At 54.0% G+C, this 20620-nt stretch overlaps 1 protein-coding gene across 6 annotated transcripts in view; it reads left to right on the forward strand.

The window, feature by feature from the left end:
* DNAH2 (dynein axonemal heavy chain 2) overlaps nt 1–20620 on the forward strand; it is an 87097-nt gene that overhangs the window by 54519 nt on the left and 11958 nt on the right. For 4 of the 6 annotated variants that reach the window (XR_011995911.1, XR_011995913.1, XM_026005413.2 and 1 more), the window contains exons 51-74: nt 303–407; nt 1367–1555; nt 1733–1818; nt 1903–2033; nt 2129–2278; nt 2565–2732; nt 2943–3103; nt 3408–3547; nt 4884–5016; nt 5120–5259; nt 6526–6736; nt 6929–7045; nt 7204–7345; nt 7991–8160; nt 8267–8383; nt 17524–17688; nt 18194–18319; nt 18417–18565; nt 18680–18746; nt 18865–19015; nt 19152–19300; nt 19493–19626; nt 19758–19902; nt 20011–20210. Coding sequence is in view for 3 of the 6 variants with exons in the window: in XM_026005413.2 (XP_025861198.2) it covers nt 303–407; nt 1367–1555; nt 1733–1818; nt 1903–2033; nt 2129–2278; nt 2565–2732; nt 2943–3103; nt 3408–3547; nt 4884–5016; nt 5120–5259; nt 6526–6736; nt 6929–7045; nt 7204–7345; nt 7991–8160; nt 8267–8383; nt 17524–17688; nt 18194–18319; nt 18417–18565; nt 18680–18746; nt 18865–19015; nt 19152–19300; nt 19493–19626; nt 19758–19902; nt 20011–20210 (3446 nt within the window). In the remaining 3 variants the exon portion in view is untranslated. The remainder of the gene's footprint in view (nt 1–302; nt 408–1366; nt 1556–1732; nt 1819–1902; nt 2034–2128; nt 2279–2564; nt 2733–2942; nt 3104–3407; nt 3548–4883; nt 5017–5119; nt 5260–6525; nt 6737–6928; nt 7046–7203; nt 7346–7990; nt 8161–8266; nt 8384–17523; nt 17689–18193; nt 18320–18416; nt 18566–18679; nt 18747–18864; nt 19016–19151; nt 19301–19492; nt 19627–19757; nt 19903–20010; nt 20211–20620) is intronic. The other 2 variants (XR_011995912.1, XM_026005415.2) reach the window with 1 other exon arrangement.

A 20620-nucleotide genomic window follows, 5' to 3' on the forward strand; every position in this document is an offset into this window, starting at 1 on the left:
ACACACACACAGAGAAAAGGAGAAAAAGGTGAAGGCTAGAAAATATTCTTTAACTTTACCTGTATTTTCTGTTTTTGGTACATGGATCATAGTGAATGACAAAGAAATATGATGCTTTGAGAATTCTAAAGGAAATGACCCTGATCCCTTCCTTCCCTCACCTTCCCTGCACCCTTCTGTCCCAGCCCTTCTTCCCCTCTACGCATCCTCACTCCCTTTACTCCCCTCCTCCGGCTCCTCTGACACCCTCCTTATTCCCTCCCCTGTCTCTTCCCACCCGACTGACCATCTCTGTTCCCCAGGACATGTTCCTGATGGCCGCCATGGGTCCCCCCGGGGGCGGACGCACTGTCATCTCTCCGAGGCTGCAGAGTCGTTTCAACATCATCAACATGACCTTCCCCACAGTGAGGGGGCAGTGGGGGCCATGGGGGGAGGCGGGTACTGTAAGAGGCAAAATCACCTGTGTCCCAGAGAACAAGGGGGCAGATCCAGGGGGGCCGGGAGACCCCTGAGTAGACGTGTGTATGGGTTGTGGGGGGAAGGCTGCTATTGTGGGAGCCCTAGCTTCTCCTGAGCCATGAAAGCTACAGGAAGAAAGCTTTAGCTACAGTCTCTGGAATGTGAAGCCTGAGGGTCCCAGTGGCCCCTGTGGGCAGATAGCTCAGGGGGCCCAAGTAGATGAAGGAAGATAGATCCTACAGCTGGCAGCCCAGAACAGCGCCAGGATTGGGGAGGTGAGCAAGGCTCCCAGGGGTGCCCCCCCAAAGCCCCGGGAATCAAGATAAATTACATTTTAATGCAACATGAAAGCAGCCGATGCCAAAAATTCATGGTGAACAAGCACCACGATTTTACACACATGAGCTTGGCGCCGAGAGTTGCTGGCAATACTAGAGCCCAAGGCAAAAGGAAGCAGCAACAATCCTGAGCCCTCTGCATATAATATATTGGGATTTGTCCATTGTGGATATCCTGCATTGATTGTGATTTTTATTTTTTTTATTTTATTTTTTTAAACTTTTTTTTTTTTAAAGATTTTATTTATTTATTCATGAGAGACACACACACACACAGAGGCAGAGACACAGACAGAGGGAGAAGCAGGCTCCATGCTGGGAGCCCGACGTGGGACTCGATCCCAGGTCTCCAGGATCACGTCCCAGGCTGAAGGCAGTGCTAAACCGCTGAGCCCCCTGGGCTGCCCTGATTGTGATTTTTAAATCTTGCACACAAACATTAGTTCTCTTGATCCTGTGGGGTTTTCTGGTGCCCCTTTGAGTGGCCCTTCACCCCGGCACTGTGCTCCCCTCATTGGGGTCCCAGTGGCGGCTGGAAGGAGGTGAGTATGGGGGCCTGTTCCTAGGAGTCCCAGATCATCCAGATATTTGGCACCATGATCAATCAGAAGCTTCAGGACTTTGAGGAGGAGGTGAAGCCCATCGGGAACGTGGTGACCGAAGCCACATTGGACGTGTACAACACAGTGGTGCAGCGCTTCCTGCCCACGCCCGCCAAGATCCACTACCTCTTCAACCTCCGTGACATCTCCAAGGTGACACTCTGGCCTGGTGCCTCTCACCCTGCCTCGATGGAGGCCTTCCCTCCCCTCACGGGGGGGGGGGGGGGGGGCTTCTAGGCTCAGTACCCCCCCTAGGTCAGCCTGCCCCTTCCCCCTAGAGCCTTAGAGGGCCTCTACGTCGCCCACCCACTGGCCACACCCCTTCCCCAGGTGTTCCAGGGCATGCTCAGAGCCAACAAGGACTTTCACGACACCAAGTCTAGCATCACAAGACTTTGGATCCATGAGTGTTTCAGGTGCAATGCCGCCTGTGCCCCGCCCCCCGCCCCTGCCCGCTGCCCTTCTGTGTCCCCAGGTCTCAGCCCACTCCCTCCCTGCAGAGTCTTCTCTGACCGGCTGGTGGATGCAACAGACATGGAGGCCTTCATGGCCATCATCAGCGACAAGCTGGGCTCCTTCTTTGACCTCACCTTTCATAATCTTTGTCCCAGCAGGCGTTCCCCTATCTTTGGTGAGCTGGTGCCCTGGGGGCAGAGCTGGGGCCATGGTGGAGGGGAGGGGTGAAGGCTGGGATTTGAGATCTGAGCCCCACTTCCCTCGGCCCAGGGGACTTCATGCGGGAGCCCAAGGTATATGAGGACCTGACGGACCTGGGGGTACTGAAGGCAGCCATGGAGACGGCGCTCAAGGAGTACAACCTGTCCCCTGCTGTGGTGCCAATGCAACTGGTACTCTTCCGTGAGGCCATAGAGCACAGTGAGCCACCGCGCCCGCGTCCCCATCCCGGAATCCCAATGGCCAGCTGTGCCCCTGCAAGGCTAGGGACTTGCCTTCCCTTCTGGCCTGACAGCTTTTGCTTGAGGGTGGTGCCTTACAGACGGGGTGGCTGCTCCAAGTGGCGCAGCTATCTAGGCACCAGGCCCCCACACACACACCCCTGGGTCCCTCGACTTCAGTTGCAGGCATCCCTGTCTCTAGCTTAAGGCCTGGGGGTCCCAGGAGGTGGCCTGGCCACCTCACTGCACTTGTCTCGACTCCCCAGTCACACGGATCGTGCGAGTCATTGGACAGCCTCGTGGCAACATGCTCCTGGTCGGCATTGGGGGCAGCGGGCGCCAGAGCCTGGCCCGCTTGGCCTCTTCCATCTGCGAGTACATCACCTTCCAGATCGAGGTCACCAAGCATTACCGAAAGCAGGAGTTCCGAGAAGGTACAGCTGGGCTCCTGGGCTGGGGGGTGGAGGTGATGGGGGTGTTTGGGGGCAGGAGCGAGGTCAGCTGCCTGACTTCCTGCGGTGGCCTGAACAGGGAGCGGGGAGGCCCAGAGTGACAGGCAGTTAGCCTACCAGGTGCTGGCTGGGGGTGGAAGGCGACTTTGAAGTCAGCCTATCCCCCCTTCCTCCTTCCCACCTCTGGCCCAGATATCAAGCGTCTGTACCGCCAGGCGGGAGTGGAGCTCAAGGCCACATCCTTCCTTTTCGTGGACACCCAGATCGCAGACGAGTCCTTCTTGGAGGACATTAACAACATCCTGAGCTCGGGCGAAGTCCCCAACCTCTACAAGACTGATGAATTCGAAGAGGTACCAGCCCTTCCATACCCTCCAGCTGCTTCCAGCCTCACTCTTGAGGAAGGAGCTGCCACCCTCTTCCATCCCCCCACGTCCCTCCCTCCTCCTCCATCTCCCCCACACCCCTCCTTCCCCCTCCATCCCTCCCACGTCCCTCCTGCCCCCTCTATCCCCCCACCAAGTCCCTTCCCTGGGGCAGGGGGGCTATTCTGAAGGTGCTCCCCTGCCCCCCCTGCCGTCCCCCCTACCCTGGTTCCCAGGGCTCTGCTACTGGAAGTGGCGCAGCCCTGTGAGTGTGCGTGTGGCTTTGGTGCAGATCCAGATGCTTATCGCAGAGCAGGCCAAGGCCGACCAGGTGTCCCAGTCCTCGGACAGCCTCTTCACCTACCTCATTGAGCGTGTGCGGAACAATCTGCACATCGTGCTCTGCCTCAGCCCTGTGGGCGACCCCTTCAGGTGACTCTGGTGACAGCTTCTCCCTCCCCCTGTCCTGGCCCCCCACTCTTCTGGGGGGGTGGCCCTGCCTTCCACGAGTGAGTCTCTCACATGATCCGGGCTCTCCTGCCCTGGATGGCCCAGCTCCTCTCCCCAGACCTCCCCTTCTTTCCAGAGCTCCTGCTGCTTACAGAGGAGGTGTCCACTCCCTTTTCCAATGACTAGATTACCTTGTTGCTGCTGCTTTGTGTTTTGTTTTTAAATTTTTAATTGTGATTTTGCAAAAACAAAAGAACATAAAATTTACCATCCGTAACCATTTTGCAAGCATATAGCTCAGTGTTGTTAAGCATATTCACATCATTGTGCAACAGATTTCTATTTCTAGAACTTTCTCATCTTGCAAAATTGAAACTCTATATCCATTGAATAATTCCTCATTTCCTCCACGCCACCCCCCACCCCCACCCCGGCCCCTGGCAACCACCAGCCCCTTTCTTTTTCTTCAAGTGACTCCTCTAGATAGCTCATGTAAGTGGAATCATATAGTAGTTGTCTTTGCATCTGGCTTAGCTCACTCAGCATTGTGTCCTCAAGGTTCTTCCTTGTTGTAGCATGCCACAAAGCCTCAAAATTTCCTGTTGTAAGACTGAATAATAGTCCATTATATGTATGTACCATGTTCTGTTGATCCATTTTTGGTGTGACTCAATTTTTAAGGGCAGCAGAAAGGAGGAGGGAAACAGAATTGTAGGGAAAGGCAATTTGGGATCCCATGTTGTGTTTTTATGTTTGTGGTACGTGGTGTATTTATTGCACACTGGGTGCTGCACTATTTTATATGTGTCACCTCATTGAATCCAGTAACAACCCAGGTTAGTATTCCTCTTATTCCCATTTTATTTTATTTTTAAAAAGATTTTATTTATTTATTCTTTAGAGAGAGAGAGCAAAAGAGCAAGCAAGTGTGGGGGGCAGAGGGAGAGAATCTCCAGCAGACTCCACGCTGAGCGCAGAGCCCAATGCAGGGCTCAGTCCCACGACCCAAGATCGTGACCTGAGCTGAACTCAAGAGTCAGATGCTCAGTCGACTGAGCCCCCCCAGGCTCCTCCTGTTACTCCCATTTTAGAGATGAGGAAACTGATGTTCTAAGGGTTAGCACACCTGCCCAAGATCCCCAGCTAGAGCCAGAACCTGTTCCTAAATCCCACACTGAGCTAGCTCTGAGGGGGAACGGGATCAGGACACAGGGATGGGACCCTGAGGCTCCTGAAAAGTGGATGGACCTGTGAAGAGGCCAAGAGAGGAGGCTGCCTCCCCAGAGGGGCTTAACTGCCTCTCAAAACCCCTCCCCAGGAACTGGATCCGCCAGTATCCGGCCTTGGTGAACTGCACAACCATCAACTGGTTCTCAGAGTGGCCCCGTGAGGCCCTGCTGGAGGTGGCTGAGAAGTACCTTGTGGGAGTGGACCTGGGGACGCAGGAGAACGTGAGCCCTCCCTGCCTTGCACCCAGCCCTGGCCCCCCTCCCACATCCGGTTTTCATTGGCCTTCACTCCTTGTCCATCCCCCATCCTTTCCTCGGGCCTCAGATCCATAAGAAGGTGGCCAAGATCTTCGTCACCATGCACTGGTCAGTGGCACAGTACTCTCAAAAGATGCTGCTGGAGCTTCGGAGACACAACTACGTCACACCCACCAACTACCTAGAGCTCGTATCTGGATACAAGAAGTAGGAAGGGGAGTGGAGGACAGGGAGGCCCAGGGAACTTGCTGGAATGATGGGATGGGAAATATCTGGAGCCAGCCCAGGGGGCGGGGGACCCAGGGGCTCGAGGACCCAGGCACCCAGGTGGAGAGGCCCAGATATGGGTGTCTCATTCCATCAGAGGAGTTAATGAGAGCCAGGGTGCCACCTAGGCCCATGGCCTTCTCTAGGGCCCTCAGGCCAGCACTCCTCTCTACACCCTCTCTGCTCTGTCCTCATTCTCTGCCATGACGTTTCTTTCTCCAAGCACCACACAACGGCCAGTGCCATATCCGCCCAATAAGACAGAGACCAGTCCTCTCCCCTCCGCCTTTCATGTCTTCTAAGCTTGGCACTGCTCTTGAGAATCATATATTCATTTTTTAAGCTGAATCAAGTGTCTTTTCATGTGCATGACACAGCAATAATTTGCTTTCAAAGATATAAGACAGATGTAAAAAGAAACCCACCTAGTTTATTGGGTTCAGTATTTCCATCAAAGTGAAGAAAGAGCCTTTTGTAAAAATGATGATCATCTGCTTATCCGCTTAACATACTTTCTGAGCAGCTGTTACATGCCGTGCACTATTCCAGGCACTGGCAGTCCCACAGTTTGCAAAATAAAGCCCTTTGCCTTCCCTGGGCACCGAGGTGGCCAGTTGCCAGTCACTGTGCTGAGCCCTTCGCGCACATTTTCTCACTTCATCCAGAAAATAATCCTGCATAGATGGTTTTTTTTTTGGCCTGTACAGTGTTGAAAACTTTTTGAATAAGTTGCTAGCATTTAACAACATGGGAGGCTTAGAAAAATCCAGATTTCCAGCTTTTCTTTAAAAATCAGAAATTGGGTCAACACCAAGCCCGCGTTCCTTTCCATGTGGGAAAAACGGGGTGGAGATGAGGGGTGGCCATCCCCTGGGGACAGGCTTGTGTTTGCTGGTTTGCTGCAGCCCCTGCTTACTGCAAGCGGGGAGCAGTGGGGAGCACCTCACAGAGGGAGCGGGTGTGAGGACAACAGCATCTAACAGACTGCTTTGACAGCGGGCGGCACGTAGAATAAACCAGAGGGATGAGAGTCTGGAAGCAGGGAGACCAGCTGGGAAGCTATTAGCAGTGATTCAGGCAGGAAATGATAAAGACCCGATGGTGGTGGTGGCAGTGGTGGCAAAAGAAAGGGAGATGGGGACCCATCCGGGGCGCTCCTCATTCTGGGGGCCCAGCATCCCCAGTGCCCTCTCCTCCGCACCCCAGGTTGCTGGGGGAGAAGCGGCAGGAGCTGCTGGACCAGGCAAACAAGCTGCGGACGGGACTGTTTAAGATCGATGAAACCAGAGAGAAGGTCGAAGTGATGTCCCTGGAGCTGGAGGATGCCAAGAAAAAGGTGGCTGAGTTCCAGAAGCAGTGTGAGGAGTACCTGGTCATCATCGTGCAGCAGAAGCGAGAAGCAGATGAGCAGCAGAAGGTGGGGAGCCCCGTGCCCTGGCCCTGCCCCCCCACCACACTCCCCACCCTACCACTACCAGCACCCACGGCAGGGGCTTCCCAGTTGCCCAGTGACTGTCCTCATGCCTTTCCTCATTTTCATCACTGCCACGAACACTGGCTCCCACCTTTGCCTGAAGTGAAGACGAAACCCTGTCCTCTTTGTCCCTAGGCGGTCACAGCCAATAGTGAGAAGATTGCGATCGAGGAAGTCAAGTGCCAGACCCTGGCTGACAATGCCCAGAAGGATCTAGAAGAGGCTTTGCCAGCCCTGGAGGAAGCCATGCGGGTATCAGAGCAGGAAGGCCAGGGGAGGGAATGGGACCAGTCTTCTTCGCCCTCCAAGTCCCAGGGGAAGTGGGAAGAGGTGGGCAGGCCTCAGCTGGGACCTGTCCTGCCACCTGAGTCGTCTCTGGCCCTACTCCCTAAGTGAGTCCCTCTGCCCAGGCCCTGGAGTCCCTGAACAAGAAGGATATAGGGGAGATCAAGTCTTATGGACGGCCCCCCGCCCAAGTGGAAATCGTGATGCAGGCAGTCATGATTCTCCGTGGCAACGAGCCCACTTGGGCAGAGGCCAAGAGGCAGCTAGGTAAGCTAGAGAGCCACGGCAGGACCCACACCAGTTCACCACACGCTTCCTAAATCATCTGCTGTGCGTCAGAGACCAGTGAGGCGTCCCTCTGACCCGCAAGAGCAGATAGAGCCTGGTACAAAGGAGGAGACTTCTAGCAGTTAAGATTCTTTGGTCATAAGTAACAGAAAACAACTCATCTTTATGTAAAAAAAAAAGAAAAAAAAAGAAATTTTTATAAAGATTTAGGAACACATGTCAGAATCCAAAGACAGCAATGCCTTTGGGGGCCCCCAAGGGACGAGAATCAGAAAATGTGAAACCAGAGTGTTGGTAGAATGAAGCCTGCAAGCCATTGGTGGTGAGCCCTGCCCTAAAATGTCAGTGTGTGCATGTAGAAATGATGGTGCACGTGTGCACGTGTGTGTGCACGTGTGTGCATATTGGGACGGGTGGGGGGTTTAGCTGAGAGTGTCCAAGGAAAGTGGTGGCAGATGGAGCTAGGGAGATTGGTGAAGGTCCTGGCAGCTTGGAGGCTTCAGGGATGGAGCAAGGTTGGGGGTTCGGGGGGATGTCGGGATGAAGTCAGACATTCCGGCCTTGGCAGCCACGCCTGGGAATTGCTAGGCGCTCAGGCTGAGACCCCCCTTTTTCACCCCCCAGGGGAGCAGAACTTCATCAAGTCCCTGATCCACTTTGATAAAGACAATATCTCAGATAAGGTTCTGAAGAAGATTGGGGCCTACTGCGCCCAGCCCGACTTCCAGCCTGACATCATCGGCCGGGTGTCGCTGGCCGCCAAGTCCCTGTGCATGTGGGTGCGGGCCATGGAGGTGAGCGGGCAGCCCCCGGGCAGTGGAAGGTGGGGGGAGATGCTGTGGGAGGCCTAGGGCGGGGTAGTGGGGAGGCAGCCACCACAGCCTGGCTGTCCACCCGCAGCTGTACGGGCGCCTATACCGCGTGGTGGAGCCCAAGCGGATCCGGATGAATGCCGCCTTGGCACAGCTGCAGGAGAAGCAGGCAGCGCTGGCCGAGGCCCAGGAGAAGCTGCGGGAGGTGAGCCTCAGCCCGTCCCTTCCACAGCGGCCCCTCCCCGATTTCTGGGGAGCTTCACGGCCACCTCTGCCTCACTGTCCCGTGCACCCCCCACCCTGTGCCCTCTGGGACGGGCTGCCCTGGCTCAGAGAACAGAGTCCCTGGCAGTGGGTTGCAAAGGCACTGCCCCGGGGGAGCCCCTCCAGACACTGACCCCTGGCCTGGCAAGCTCTTGTGGCCTGGGGAGGTGGGCCTGGAGATAGAGTAGCTGACATGGGGGACCAGGCAGGAGTGAAGCATGGTAGTGGAGGCCCAGAGCAGTGGGGGTGTGCCTGGCTGGCTGCAGGGAGAGGGAACAGCCCTGTGGCGCAGGCCAAACTCCCAGGTGCCTTCCTAGGAGACACGGGGCCGAGCTCCTCCCACGAGACAGAACGCAGAATGATAGTGTCAAGAGCTTAGAGTTCTTCCCCTCTCTCTGTATGCCTCCTACCCTGATTCAAGAGGATTTAATATCCACGTGCTGTGAACTTCCAAAGGTATATAGAGAATCAAGCGAGGAGCCTCCCTCACGCCTTCAGCTCCCCTTCCTGGAAAGCAGCCTCCTTACAACTCCGTGTTTATCCGTCTGGTGCTGTTCCATGCTTACATAAGCACATTTTTGTCATTTTTTCCACATTATACACGCAGCTTCTAGGCCTTCCCGTCTTGTGCATGGAAGCTCCTTCTGTGTGGGCACATGTGCTTGCACTTCCCTCTTACCCTGCAGGAGGGTGCATTTGCTCCTCCGTTGCCCTTTCTGATGGAGATATTCATCGTTTCCAAGCTTTGGATCTTTGTGGGTCCTCAAACTTTGTTGACGCTAGCTTTAACCACAGCACAGTTCCAAGTTTTTATGGATCCAAAGCTGGTCCTACCATTTCAGAATGTTTCACCAGAAACCACCAATGAAGATCATGTAGGTCTAACCCCCTGGAATGGGATGAGGACCTCCCCAAGGTTTAGTGAAACAAAGTGACTTTCAGGTTTGGAGCGGGGCTAGAGCCCAGGCTTCCTGGCCCCAGGCCCCACTCTCCCCGCTTCGGACAGAAGTTGCTGTCAGAGGGGCAGCTGCCCGTGGGGCCTCTTTCCATTCTGATTCGTTGGGGCAGAGCCGCCCAGACTGGGCAAGCTGCTCCTGCCTGCACTTGCTCCTCCCCACCCTCTTCCCCGCCCTTCCCCATGGCAGTGTCACCTTCCAGCCCCTCTCAGAGCAGCCACTCCTTTCCTCTCTCTAATGAAAGTGAATAATCACAGAGATGGAGATTTATTTGGAAAGGTTTCTCACCCCTGGATGATTCATATCCTAGGATGAATAATTAGGAAGTGTTCTCTTGACATGTGAAAAGTGGGGCCTGCAGGGTCACCAGCCAACATCAGGCACTGGACGAGCAGTCAAGCATTCGTAGGGTGCCCAGTGTCAGGTCCCTTGAGAGCCCTTAACTGATAAGAGGAAGCAGACAAGGACCCCAGATTTCCCTTCCATTCCTGGACAGGCTCTGAAGTGCAAGAGCCACATGTCCGGCCTGCCTGCCCTCACCCATGCGGACACGGTGCTGAGGCCCCACCCCAGACAGGCTAGGGCACAACTTGGCAAGAGCCCAGAAATCAGCATTTTGAAAGCCTGTCAGAGCCAGCCACGGTAGGAGGGCCCGGCCCTAGCTCTAGGACCCAGAGGTCTGCAAAGAGGGCCCGACCTCAGCTATATGGCTTATCGATTCAGATCTTGAGTACATAGTCTTAACCTTGACTCCCTTGCTTGGGAACCCTGAAAACCTCTTTTCCCCCAGCCGGGGTTACAAACCACTGGCTTAGTATTGCCCCAAAAGGCTCTGAAATGGATCTGAGCAGATTCCTCATCGACCTCAAGACAGCTACTGTATACCCAGGGCTGAATGCTGGCCTTCTCTCCCCTTGCCCATCCCAGTTACGTCTGGTCACCCCACCCAACCCAGCGTGTCACAGGCTGTGCAGGGAGACTGTGTGGCAGCGGTAAATGCTGTAATAGTATGAATAATCCATAGAAAGTCCACACATTTGAATATAACTCTGGGGGGCGGGGAGAATGACACTACATTTCAAAGATCCCATCCTCATGTGAACTAGAGTCCAAACCAATTAAAATTTGAAATCAAATTATCTTGCTTTTGAGAGTTAAAAATCTAGAATCCAACACTGTCAAGTTAAAGTCCCCAAACCATCCAGTTTCTTCTGCTCAGTCTCAGCCGAGGGGTTCCTAGCATGGGGAGGAGAGCCCATTTCTTTCAGCCTCGGCCAGGGCTGTCACGCGCTGGAACCGGGCGACATGCCTGCAGGGCCGCAGAGGCTGCAGCGGTTCCAAATCAAGTCTCTTGTGAGCAGCATTTGAAAAAAAAAAAAAAATTGGAGGAGTTAATAAGGCATACATGACTTCCAGATAAAATTATGTTCCTGAGAACCAGCCGTTCTTGTTGCCCCAGAGACCACAGTAAAAATTCAGCGGTGTTTGCCGGAGGGAGGATTCATGAAGAAAATCCTGCTTTTAGCTCCACCAGTGTGTCAGTTATCAGGATACCGTGACCTGTGAACTTAAACTGGGGGAGCCTCCCACAAGACATTAATATGAGATGTCATCCAACCAAAAGGCATTTGCTGCATCGAGGGCAGGCTGGAAATCCATACGTCTGTATGTACTTTTTGGAGATGGCAGTTATCATGGTTAAAATACAAGATTTACCCCTGCAGATCCACCATCGCCCATCAGAAAGCATAGAATCGAGTGGCATGAAGATGTTCTCCATGCCTTGCAGGGCACCGGTCCTCTGCCATCTGCATCTCAGGGCACAGCCTTCCTCCTCATCTGAGTGCCCCAAGTGTTCCAGGCATAGGTAAGACCCACCTGCTGCCTACCCTACCTGCGTCTCCTGGAATCTTAGCCCAAACGGAATCCTGGTGGCCCACAAGCCTGTGGACAGACCACGTGGACTCAGATCCATCTGCCACGATTGCCTCCTTAGCCCTGAACGCAAAGAAATTGAAGAGCGACACAGCTGGCCTAGCGCCACGCAGGCCTGGCAATCACCACTGAAAGCTAGAACCCGTAGCGCACACAGATCACATCATCTTACTGTTGGAAAACCACACACGTCCTATGTTGTCCTCGCTGTCTTCGAGCCTCCATACCCCGCCCCCACTGCGAGCCACTCGGGGCAGGTGGCTTCTGTGCCGTAGCCATGGCAGCCTTCATCGGGAGGCCACCCACCTCTGCAGCCCACATCTTTCCTTTGACGGGTTCTCACTGCTCACAGTGGGACAGTCGTGCTTCTCCAAAAACAGCCACCACCCACCCATGGACAAAGCCACCGTCATCTGCCAAGGTCAGAATATTGAGGCGACGGCTTTCCTCGTACCCCCCTACCACCCTGCGACAGCTGTTAGAAGCCAACCGGGGCAGCCCTGGTGGCTCAGCAGTTTAGCGCCATCTTCAGCCCCGGGGCGTGATCCTGAAGACCCGGAATCGAGTCCTGCGTCGGGCTCCTTGCATGGAGCCTGCCTGTGACTCTGCCTCTCTATCTCTCTGTGTTTCTCATAAATTAAAAAAAAAAAAAATCTTTGAAAAAAAGAAGCCAACTGTACCGGTGCAAAAACCCACCCGGCCTAATATGAGCCCGTACAAATCGTCTGCATCCACATCCCAAAGTGTGCGCGTGACATGCTGCCCCTGCATCCGCCCAAAACCTCTCAGTGGGTTTCCGAGTCTGCACACATACTCTCGAGGAATCTGAGCAAGCTGAGCAGCTGCCTTCTACTCCTGGGATTCTAAACACACTGGAAAATAAACCAAAAGGGGTTTGGCCAGAAGATCCCCTGTAGAGACCATGTGGGAGGACGTGGCTGACACGGTTTGTGAGTGGCCTCGCTAGACACGACCTGGGCATCAGACACACATTCCTGGTCTTGGGCAATGCTGGGGGCCAGAGTGGAAAGGGGCTGAGCTTGGCTGAGCATTCTAGCTTATTTTCCCTGATTTCACCACTCAGATCAGCCACACACGTCCCCCGGAGAAGGAGTGTGTGAAGCTCTGGAGAAGTCTTCCAGCATACAAGGGCATGGCCACGATTAGGAATTGTAGCAAAGCATGGCTCCAGAAGAAAAAATAAACCCGGAGATCATTCAGGTTATGGAGAAGCACTTAAGCAAACTGAAGGTAAAAATTGGTATCATCAGAGGGTAATTAAGGAAGAAATTACACCCAGAAAGCAGAATGAGGATGGTAAGAGGGGCCCTGGGTGTCTCAGCAGTTGAGTGTCTGCCTTCAGCTCAGGTTGTGACCCCGGGGTCCTGGGATCAAGTCCTGCATCGGGCTCCCTGCAGGGAGCCTGCTTCTCCCTCTGCCTGTCTCTGCCTCTCTCTCTCTGTCTCTCATGAATAAATAAAATCTTAAAAGAAAAAAAAGAGGACGGTAAGAGAAAAATCACCAACAGAGAAAAAGAAAGAATTCCGGGAAAATTAAAAACAATCAACATCTGATAGTCAGTAGAAGGGTGGAAAGACAGGGTCAAGGAATATGAAAAGCCACAACAAACTCAACCCTGCAAGAGAGCTACGAGACCCGAGACCCGATCCAACCGATAAGAATTCCCACAAGGAAATTCAATAGGAAAATACTTCACAATCAGCACGGCGTGTGCAGTGACCTGCAGGTGGCTCAGCCAGTCACCAGGTGCATGCAACAGCAACCCTGGTCACAGGCACGTTTGGGGCTCTTCGTGGCATTGGGCCACTACGGTTGACCTAGAGAAGACGGTGACTTCTGAGTGGGAACATTGTTATCAATCTCGACCATGTAAAAATAAAAAGATGACCAAAAAGGTGGGGGAACAGGGGAGACTGGGCAATGCTTCTGTAGTAGATAAGGTAAAACAGGGTTTGAAGATGTTCTTCAGCGTTACAAAGGTAACAACAGTAGAAGCATTAAAACTGGTAGGAGAGGGGTGTGCAACTCTTGATCTCAAGGTTGTGGGTTAGAGCCCCACATTGGGTGTAGAGTACTTTACAAAATAAAGAGTGGGGGGATCCCTGGGTGGCTCAGTGGTTTAGCGCCTGCCTTCAGCCCAGGGTGTGATCCTGGAGTCCGGGGAAGGAGTCCCCGCATTGGGCTCTCTGCAGGGAGCCTGCTTCTCCTTCCGCCTGTGTCTCTGTCTCTCTCATGAATAAATAAATAAAATCTTTGTTTTTAAGATTTTATTTATTTATTCATAGAGACAGAGAGAGAGAGAGGCAGAGGGAGAAGCAGGCTCCATTCAGGGAGCCTGATGTGGGACTCGATCCCGGGGCTCCAGGATCATACCCCAGGCTGCAGGCGGCGCCAAACCGCTGCACCACCGGGGCTGCCCAATAAATAAAATCTTTTAAAAAACAAACAAAATAAAGAGTGGGGGCGCCTGGGTGGCTCAGTCGGTTGAGCATCTGCCTTCAGCTCAGGTCATGATCTCAGGGTCCTGGGATCGATCCCTGCATCGGGCTCCCTGCTCCCTCCCTCTCCCTCTGACCCTCCTCCTCTCTGTCAAATAAATACATAAAGAGTGAAATCTTAAAAAAACAAAACAAAAACCTAGTAGGATCAGGGAGAAACAGGTGGCGGTGTGGAGGGTCAGGGGTGACACCTGCCTCCATCATAGCATCGACGTAATAAAAATAGTTTCGAATGGAGAAATCAGGAAACAGCCGTGTGGAATGTACTTGTGTGTCCACAAGATGCCTCTGGAGGAATATTCAAGAAGCTGGTCACACTGGCTACCTGGAGGAGGGAGCAGGGCGGATGGAGGGCAGGGTTGGGACGCTGTCCAGGCGCTCATGCCTTCTGAATTTTTGAGCGACTTATTCACCACGTAAACGAAAAAGAAACAGCAGTGTCAAGATGTGCTTGCGCACGTACAAGGACATCCGTCCCAGCATTGTTAATAATAGAAAATGTGGGAAAGACACACATGTCTATCAGAAAGAGACTTGTTATATAAATTATGGTTCAGTCATTCACAAGATTCTTTTTGCAGCTGCTAAAGAGAATGAGGCAGCTTGACGAGCACCGACTTGGAGACAGGGAAAAAAATAGTAAACGACTAGTAATGTGCCAGCATTTAACTTCATGGAAAAAAATCCACGCAGGCATGAAGCGCTTCCTGAGCGCCAGGCACTCTTCTATGTGTGAGGACTGAGCAGGCGAGCAAGGCTCTGCCTTCACGGAGCTTGTATTTATTCTTGGCGGGTTCTGTTTGGAAAGCTTCTGGAGCCAGCAGCCAGCAAGGGGGGTGGGGGTGGGGGGCAGCCCAGGACTGGGAGGAAGCCGGATGCCTCACCGTGTGTACGCTTCCTTCCTTTTGATGTGGATTCACTCTTTATGAAAAGACATATAAAAGAGGGAAATTATTAAAAAAGAAAAAAAGAAAGACAAAGTTGTGGTTAGGTGTAATAATGGGGTTATGGTCATGGTCATGTGGCAAATGTCATGGTTTTGTTCTCGGGAAGCATCATGAAGTCTTGAGGCTGGGAATTTCATGAGTTTGTAACTTCCTTTGAGATACTTTGGCCAAACCCAAGGCAATGAGATTAAAAATAGCAACATGTGAACAACTGTTAAATGTGACAGGCGGGGATCCCTGGGTGGCTCAGCGATTTAGCGCCTGCCTTCGGCCCAGGGCATGATCCTGGAGTCCCAGGATCAAGTCCCACATCAGGCTCCCTGCAGGGAGCCTGCTTCTCCCTCTGCCTCTCTCTGCATCTCTCTCTCTCTCTCTCTCTCTCTCTCTGTGTCTGTGTCTCTCATGAATAAAAAAAAAAAAAAATGTGACGGGCCTAGAGGTGTTTATCATAGGATTCTTTTACTTAGGTTCGAGACTTTTCATAATTTTTTGTTTGTTTTTTTAAAGATTTTTATTTTTATTTATCTATTCATGAGAGAGAGAGAGGCAGAGTACACAGGCAGAGGGAGAAGCAGGCTCCATGCAGGGAGCCTGATGTGGGACTTGATCCCAGGACTCCGGGGTCAGGACCTGGGCTGAAGGTGGCGCTAAACCGCTAAGCCACCCAGGAATCCCATAATTTTTTAATTAAAAAGATTAAAACAACAATTTTAAAACTGCAGATTTGTGTGTATATACATATGTAATGTATATTAATATTTAATAAAATACATATATTTTATGTAATGCATAATAAAATACATACATATGTATTTGTAGCCTAAGGGGGCACCTGGGTGGCTCCCTCAGTTAAAAGACCGACTCTTTTTTTTTTTTTTTTTTTTTTAAAAGACCGACTCTTGATCTCAGCTCAGGTCTTGATCTCAGGGTTGTGAGTCCGAGCCTTGCATTGGGCTCTGTGATGGAGGTGGAGGTTACTTAAAAGAAGAAAAGAAAAAAAAAAAAAACTAGCCTAAGTATAATATTCAAAGATACAGAGGCAGCTGCCAGAAGACATAAGAAGAGAAATGCTTAAAAAAGAATTTGCCACGGAAAGGCAGGACCAGGAGGCAGCCAGAGGACTCCTGCTTGTCATTATGACCCTTCCATCGTATCATTTAGGTCTTTAACCTTCTGCACAGATTTCTCATATAAAAAATAGAAACCGTGAAGACGACAGCACATGCGAAATGAGTAGTGAAACACAGAACGGTCGTGGGCTGCCTGCCTCCCCACAGACATCTCCATGGGAAGCCCAATTATAATCAGCGTTGCTGATGAGCGTGGACCCAGCGCAGGGAGGCGTTCATGTGAACCGATGACAGGTGGCACACAGCACAGACCACAGGATGTGTGGCTTCGCCTGGGGGTGATGCCTACCATGCAGGGCAGGGGCCAGGGCACCCCTTTCAAAACCTCCAGACCCTCAGGCCTCACCCCGTGGTTCTGTAGATGTTACTGCTGTCTTATGGATGGCCACTGAGGCCCCACCTAGAGAAGCGGTCATCCGAAGGTGACGTTTGGAACCTCCACTCGGCTTGAAGGACGACATCCTGGGGAGTCGGGTGTCCCATTTCCCTCCGGCCCAGGTACCGCTTAAGTGCTCTGTGCCAGGACTGCACTCTCCTTCCAACCACCCGACGAGGCCTGTCTGTGAAGCAGGGCAAGAGTGTAAGCTCCGCACTGTTGCAGGCTGCCTGTCCCGGCGGGGGGTGGGGGGGGTGGGCAGCAGGAAGGGAACAAATGTCTGTCCTGTGTGCACTGTGTGCCAGGTGCTTACAGCCACGCCAGACCTGTGCGCTTCGTGAAAGTGGGGGCGGGGGGGGGACACGGCGAGTACTGTGTTGGCTAGTTGGGCACACGTCCACATCCTGGAAGAAGCTCATCAGGCTTGTACTTTAGATCTGAGTGACAGGTGCCAAGCTCAGCAGAGCCTGCAGGTGGCAATGAGTCCACAGGAGCTCTTCTTTTTTTTCTTTTTAAAGATTTTATTTACTTATTCATGAGAGACACACAGAGACAGGCAGAGACACAGGAGAAGCAGGCTCCTTGTGGGGAACCCGATGTGGGATTAGATCCCAGAACCCTGAGGTCACAACCTGAGCCGAAGGCAGGTGCTCACCCACTGAGCCCCCCAGGTGCCCCTTGGAGTCTTCTCTAGTAGGGAAAGCTCCTCCCAGGTCCCCATCCCTATGTGGGTCCTTGGACCTGGGCCTTTCTCTGGAACAGAGCCCCTCACCCTCTCTCCCAACAGTTCCTGGGACCATTTCTAGATTTTTCTTTCTCCAGGTCCTGCCACAAAACACCTGCGTAGACAGGCAGGTGTTTTGTGCCATCTGACCCTCTCCTGCCATCATATCTCGCGTGGCTTATTCTGCCACAAGAGGTCCGCCTGCAGCCCAGTCTTGGGTTTCACCACAAGCGGTTTCATGGCCTAAGGAAACCGTGGCAGAGGGAAGGGAAAGAAAATTCTTTTCATCATGCATGCTTTATCTCGTTTTCTGTATACAACAGCCTTAGAGGGCAGGTGTTCGTATCTGTATTCTGCATGCCTGGAACCCGGGGCGCAAAGAAATCAGTTCACCCCGAGGCCACACAGCCACAAAATGGCAGACAGGCGATTCGAACCCAGAGCCGTTGGGCGGCCAGTGCTGTGTTCGACCCTCGTGCTCTGGTCCCTCCCAGGTGGCCGAGAAACTGGAGATGCTGAAGAAACAGTATGATGAGAAGCTGGCACAGAAAGAGGAGCTTCGCAAGAGGTCCGAGGAGATGGAGGTGAAGCTGGAGCGCGCTGGGCTGCTGGTGTCCGGGCTGGCTGGCGAGAAGGCGCGCTGGGAGGAGACCGTGCAGGTGACTTCAGCGCCACCAACCGCCCGCCCTCCACACCCCCTCCCCGCGCCCACCAGTTCCCAGAGTTCCACCCATTTCTGGCTGAGGGACAGTCAAGGGACAAGGGGACATCTGGGGATGGGTGCAGGGACGTCCGAATGCGGGGTGGGAGTTCTCCCCCCTATTTCAGGAGAAGAGTAGAAGGAAAGACCTTTGTGCACTTTAGGGGGTCACACAACAGGGCCCTCTCTGTGGCCGGCCCACCTGGTAGGAACAGTCCTGGGGCATCTTGTCTCTGCCTTTACTGAGTTCCTGGCTTTGGGAAAGGGTTAGGCCTTATCACCACAGTGTAAACAGAACTGCTGTTAAAGACCAGGTGTGTGTGTGGGGGAACGACTCAAAAGTTATTAGAATCAGTTTAGAGCCCTCAGGGCCAAAGGTTCAGGACAGGGGAGGCACCTCTTTGATCTAGACAGTGTCTTGAGGAGGAAGCCTGCAGGGCTTACTCCCCCCTGCTGCCCCCTAGGGCCTGGAGAAGGATCTGGGCTACCTGGTGGGTGACTGTCTCTTGGCCGCTGCCTTCCTGTCCTACATGGGCCCCTTCCTGACCAACTACCGGGACGAGATAGTTAACCAGATCTGGATGAGGAAGGTGAGGCAGGGCTCGGGCAGGGCTCGGGATCCCCGGCAGGGGCCAGGGCACCAGGCTCAGGTCGCCAGGCTGACATGTGGGCCATTTCCTCACCCAGATCTCAGAGCTTCAGGTCCCTTGCTCCCCTCGCTTCACCTTTGATAACTTCCTGTCCAATCCTACCAAAGTTCGAGACTGGAACATCCAAGGGCTACCCTCGGATGCCTTTTCCACCGAGAATGGCATCATCGTCACCCGTGGCAACAGGTTAGGATGCTCCTGGGGGCAGGGGTTGGGGTGGTGATAGGAGGGGGGGTGAGGGGAGATGATGGGAGGGGGATGAGGGCAGACCCTGTCCTCTGAAGGGCCGTCCTCCTGCAGGTGGGCACTGATGATTGACCCCCAGGCCCAGGCCCTGAAGTGGATCAAGAACATGGAAGGGAACCAGGTGCAAAGCTGGGGGTGGGGGCTGCTCTCCAACCCTTTCTCTTCCCGAGGCCCTGCCCCCTGAGACTGTTCCCCCTTGGTCTCTCAGTGGCTCTCCCACTGTCCCCTCTGCTCTCCAGGGTCTCCAGATCATTGACCTACAGATGAGGGACTACCTTCAGGTTCTAGAAAAGGCCATCCAGTTTGGATACCCTGTGCTGCTCCAGAATGTGCAGGAGTATCTGGATCCCACACTCAACCCTGTGCTCCACAAATCTGTTGCCCGAATCGGTTAGCCCTGGGCTGAGGCTGCTGAGGGCAGGGGTGGGGGGGTGTGGGGGTGGTCACTGGAGTGGGGAGATGGGCCAGCCCACAACTGTCATAGTGGGTCCTCACCCTTGACCCACTTGACCCCCCGTGGCTACAGGTGGGCGGCTGCTGATGCGTATTGGCGACAAGGAGGTGGAGTACAATACAAATTTCCGGTTCTACATCACCACCAAGCTCTCCAACCCCCACTACAGCCCGGAGACCTCTGCCAAGACCACCATTGTCAACTTTGCTGTTAAAGAGCAGGTAAGTGGCGGGAGGGGGGGGGGCAGTGGCAGGACTCAACTGAGTGAAGCAGGAGGCACTGTAGAGGGATGGAGAAGGAGGCCCATGGCATCAGGCCGCAGGGGATGAGTGCTTGGGAGATGTGTGGGGCGACAAGGGTGAGGTTACCAGAATGAGAGTCTCAGCTCTCAGCATACATCCTGGCACTCCCAGGGCCTGGAGGCTCAACTGCTGGGTATTGTGGTCCGGAAGGAGCGGCCGGAGCTGGAAGAGCAGAAGGACTCACTCGTCATCAATATTGCTGCTGGCAAGAGGAAGCTCAAGGAGCTGGAAGACGAGATCCTTCGGTGAGAGCTTGCCCCCACCCCCATCACCCCCGACCCACCACTGGCCTCCTCGCAGGCCCTGCAGTGGAGGAAGGCCTGCCCGCACCCGTGTCCTGATCTCTGGCTCTATGCACCTGCGGGGCTCCTTGCAGGCTGCTGAACGAGGCCACGGGCTCCCTGCTCGATGATGTGCAGCTGGTGAACACCCTTCGGACCTCCAAGATGACAGCCACCGAGGTGACGGAGCAGCTGGAGACCAGTGAGACCACAGAGATCAACATCGACATGGCCCGCGAGGTGAGCTGCGGAGGAGGGAGGGGGGATCCTGCCTCTGTGGGGGGTCATCCCCATGGCCAACCCCCACCCCGCCCCATGGCCCTGCACCCTGACTCCCCCCCTCTGCAGGCTTACCGTCCCTGTGCCCAGCGGGCCTCAGTGCTGTTCTTCGTGCTCAACGACATGGGCCGAATCGACCCCATGTACCAGTTCTCGCTGGACGCCTACATTGGCCTCTTCATCCTCAGCATCGACAAGAGCCACCGCAGCAACAAGCTGGAGGACCGCATCGACTACCTGAACGAGTACCACACCTATGCAGTGTACAGGTCAGCGCACCACACTGCGTCTGCGTGGCCGCTGCCCCTCTTGCCCTCCCACATTGGTGCTGTCCCAGCTGCGGCCACCACCCCCAGTCCCCTGCTCCCCTCTCCCTACACCTTCCCTAGGCAGCGGGTCCCCCTGGGGCTCTAGCCGGACCCCTGGGCCCAGCCATCAGCTGTCCCTGAGCCCTACACTTGTACCTACAAGTGTCCACTGTCTCTGCGCTTCTTGAGGGGCAGTGCCCTGGAAGTTCTAGGAATCTTGGTAAGATCCAGATTCAGATTCAGCCTGGGGCCCGCCTGAAGTTGTGCATCTGTAGCCAGGTCCCAGGGGGCGCTACAGCTACTGGTGGTCTGGGGACCACCTCTGGGCAGTGGTGAACTTGACCTCTCCACATGAATGGCCCCTAGGCCTA

This window comes from Vulpes vulpes, chromosome 12 (genome assembly GCF_048418805.1).
Source record: "Vulpes vulpes isolate BD-2025 chromosome 12, VulVul3, whole genome shotgun sequence".
Taxonomy (NCBI): Eukaryota; Metazoa; Chordata; class Mammalia; order Carnivora; family Canidae; genus Vulpes; species Vulpes vulpes.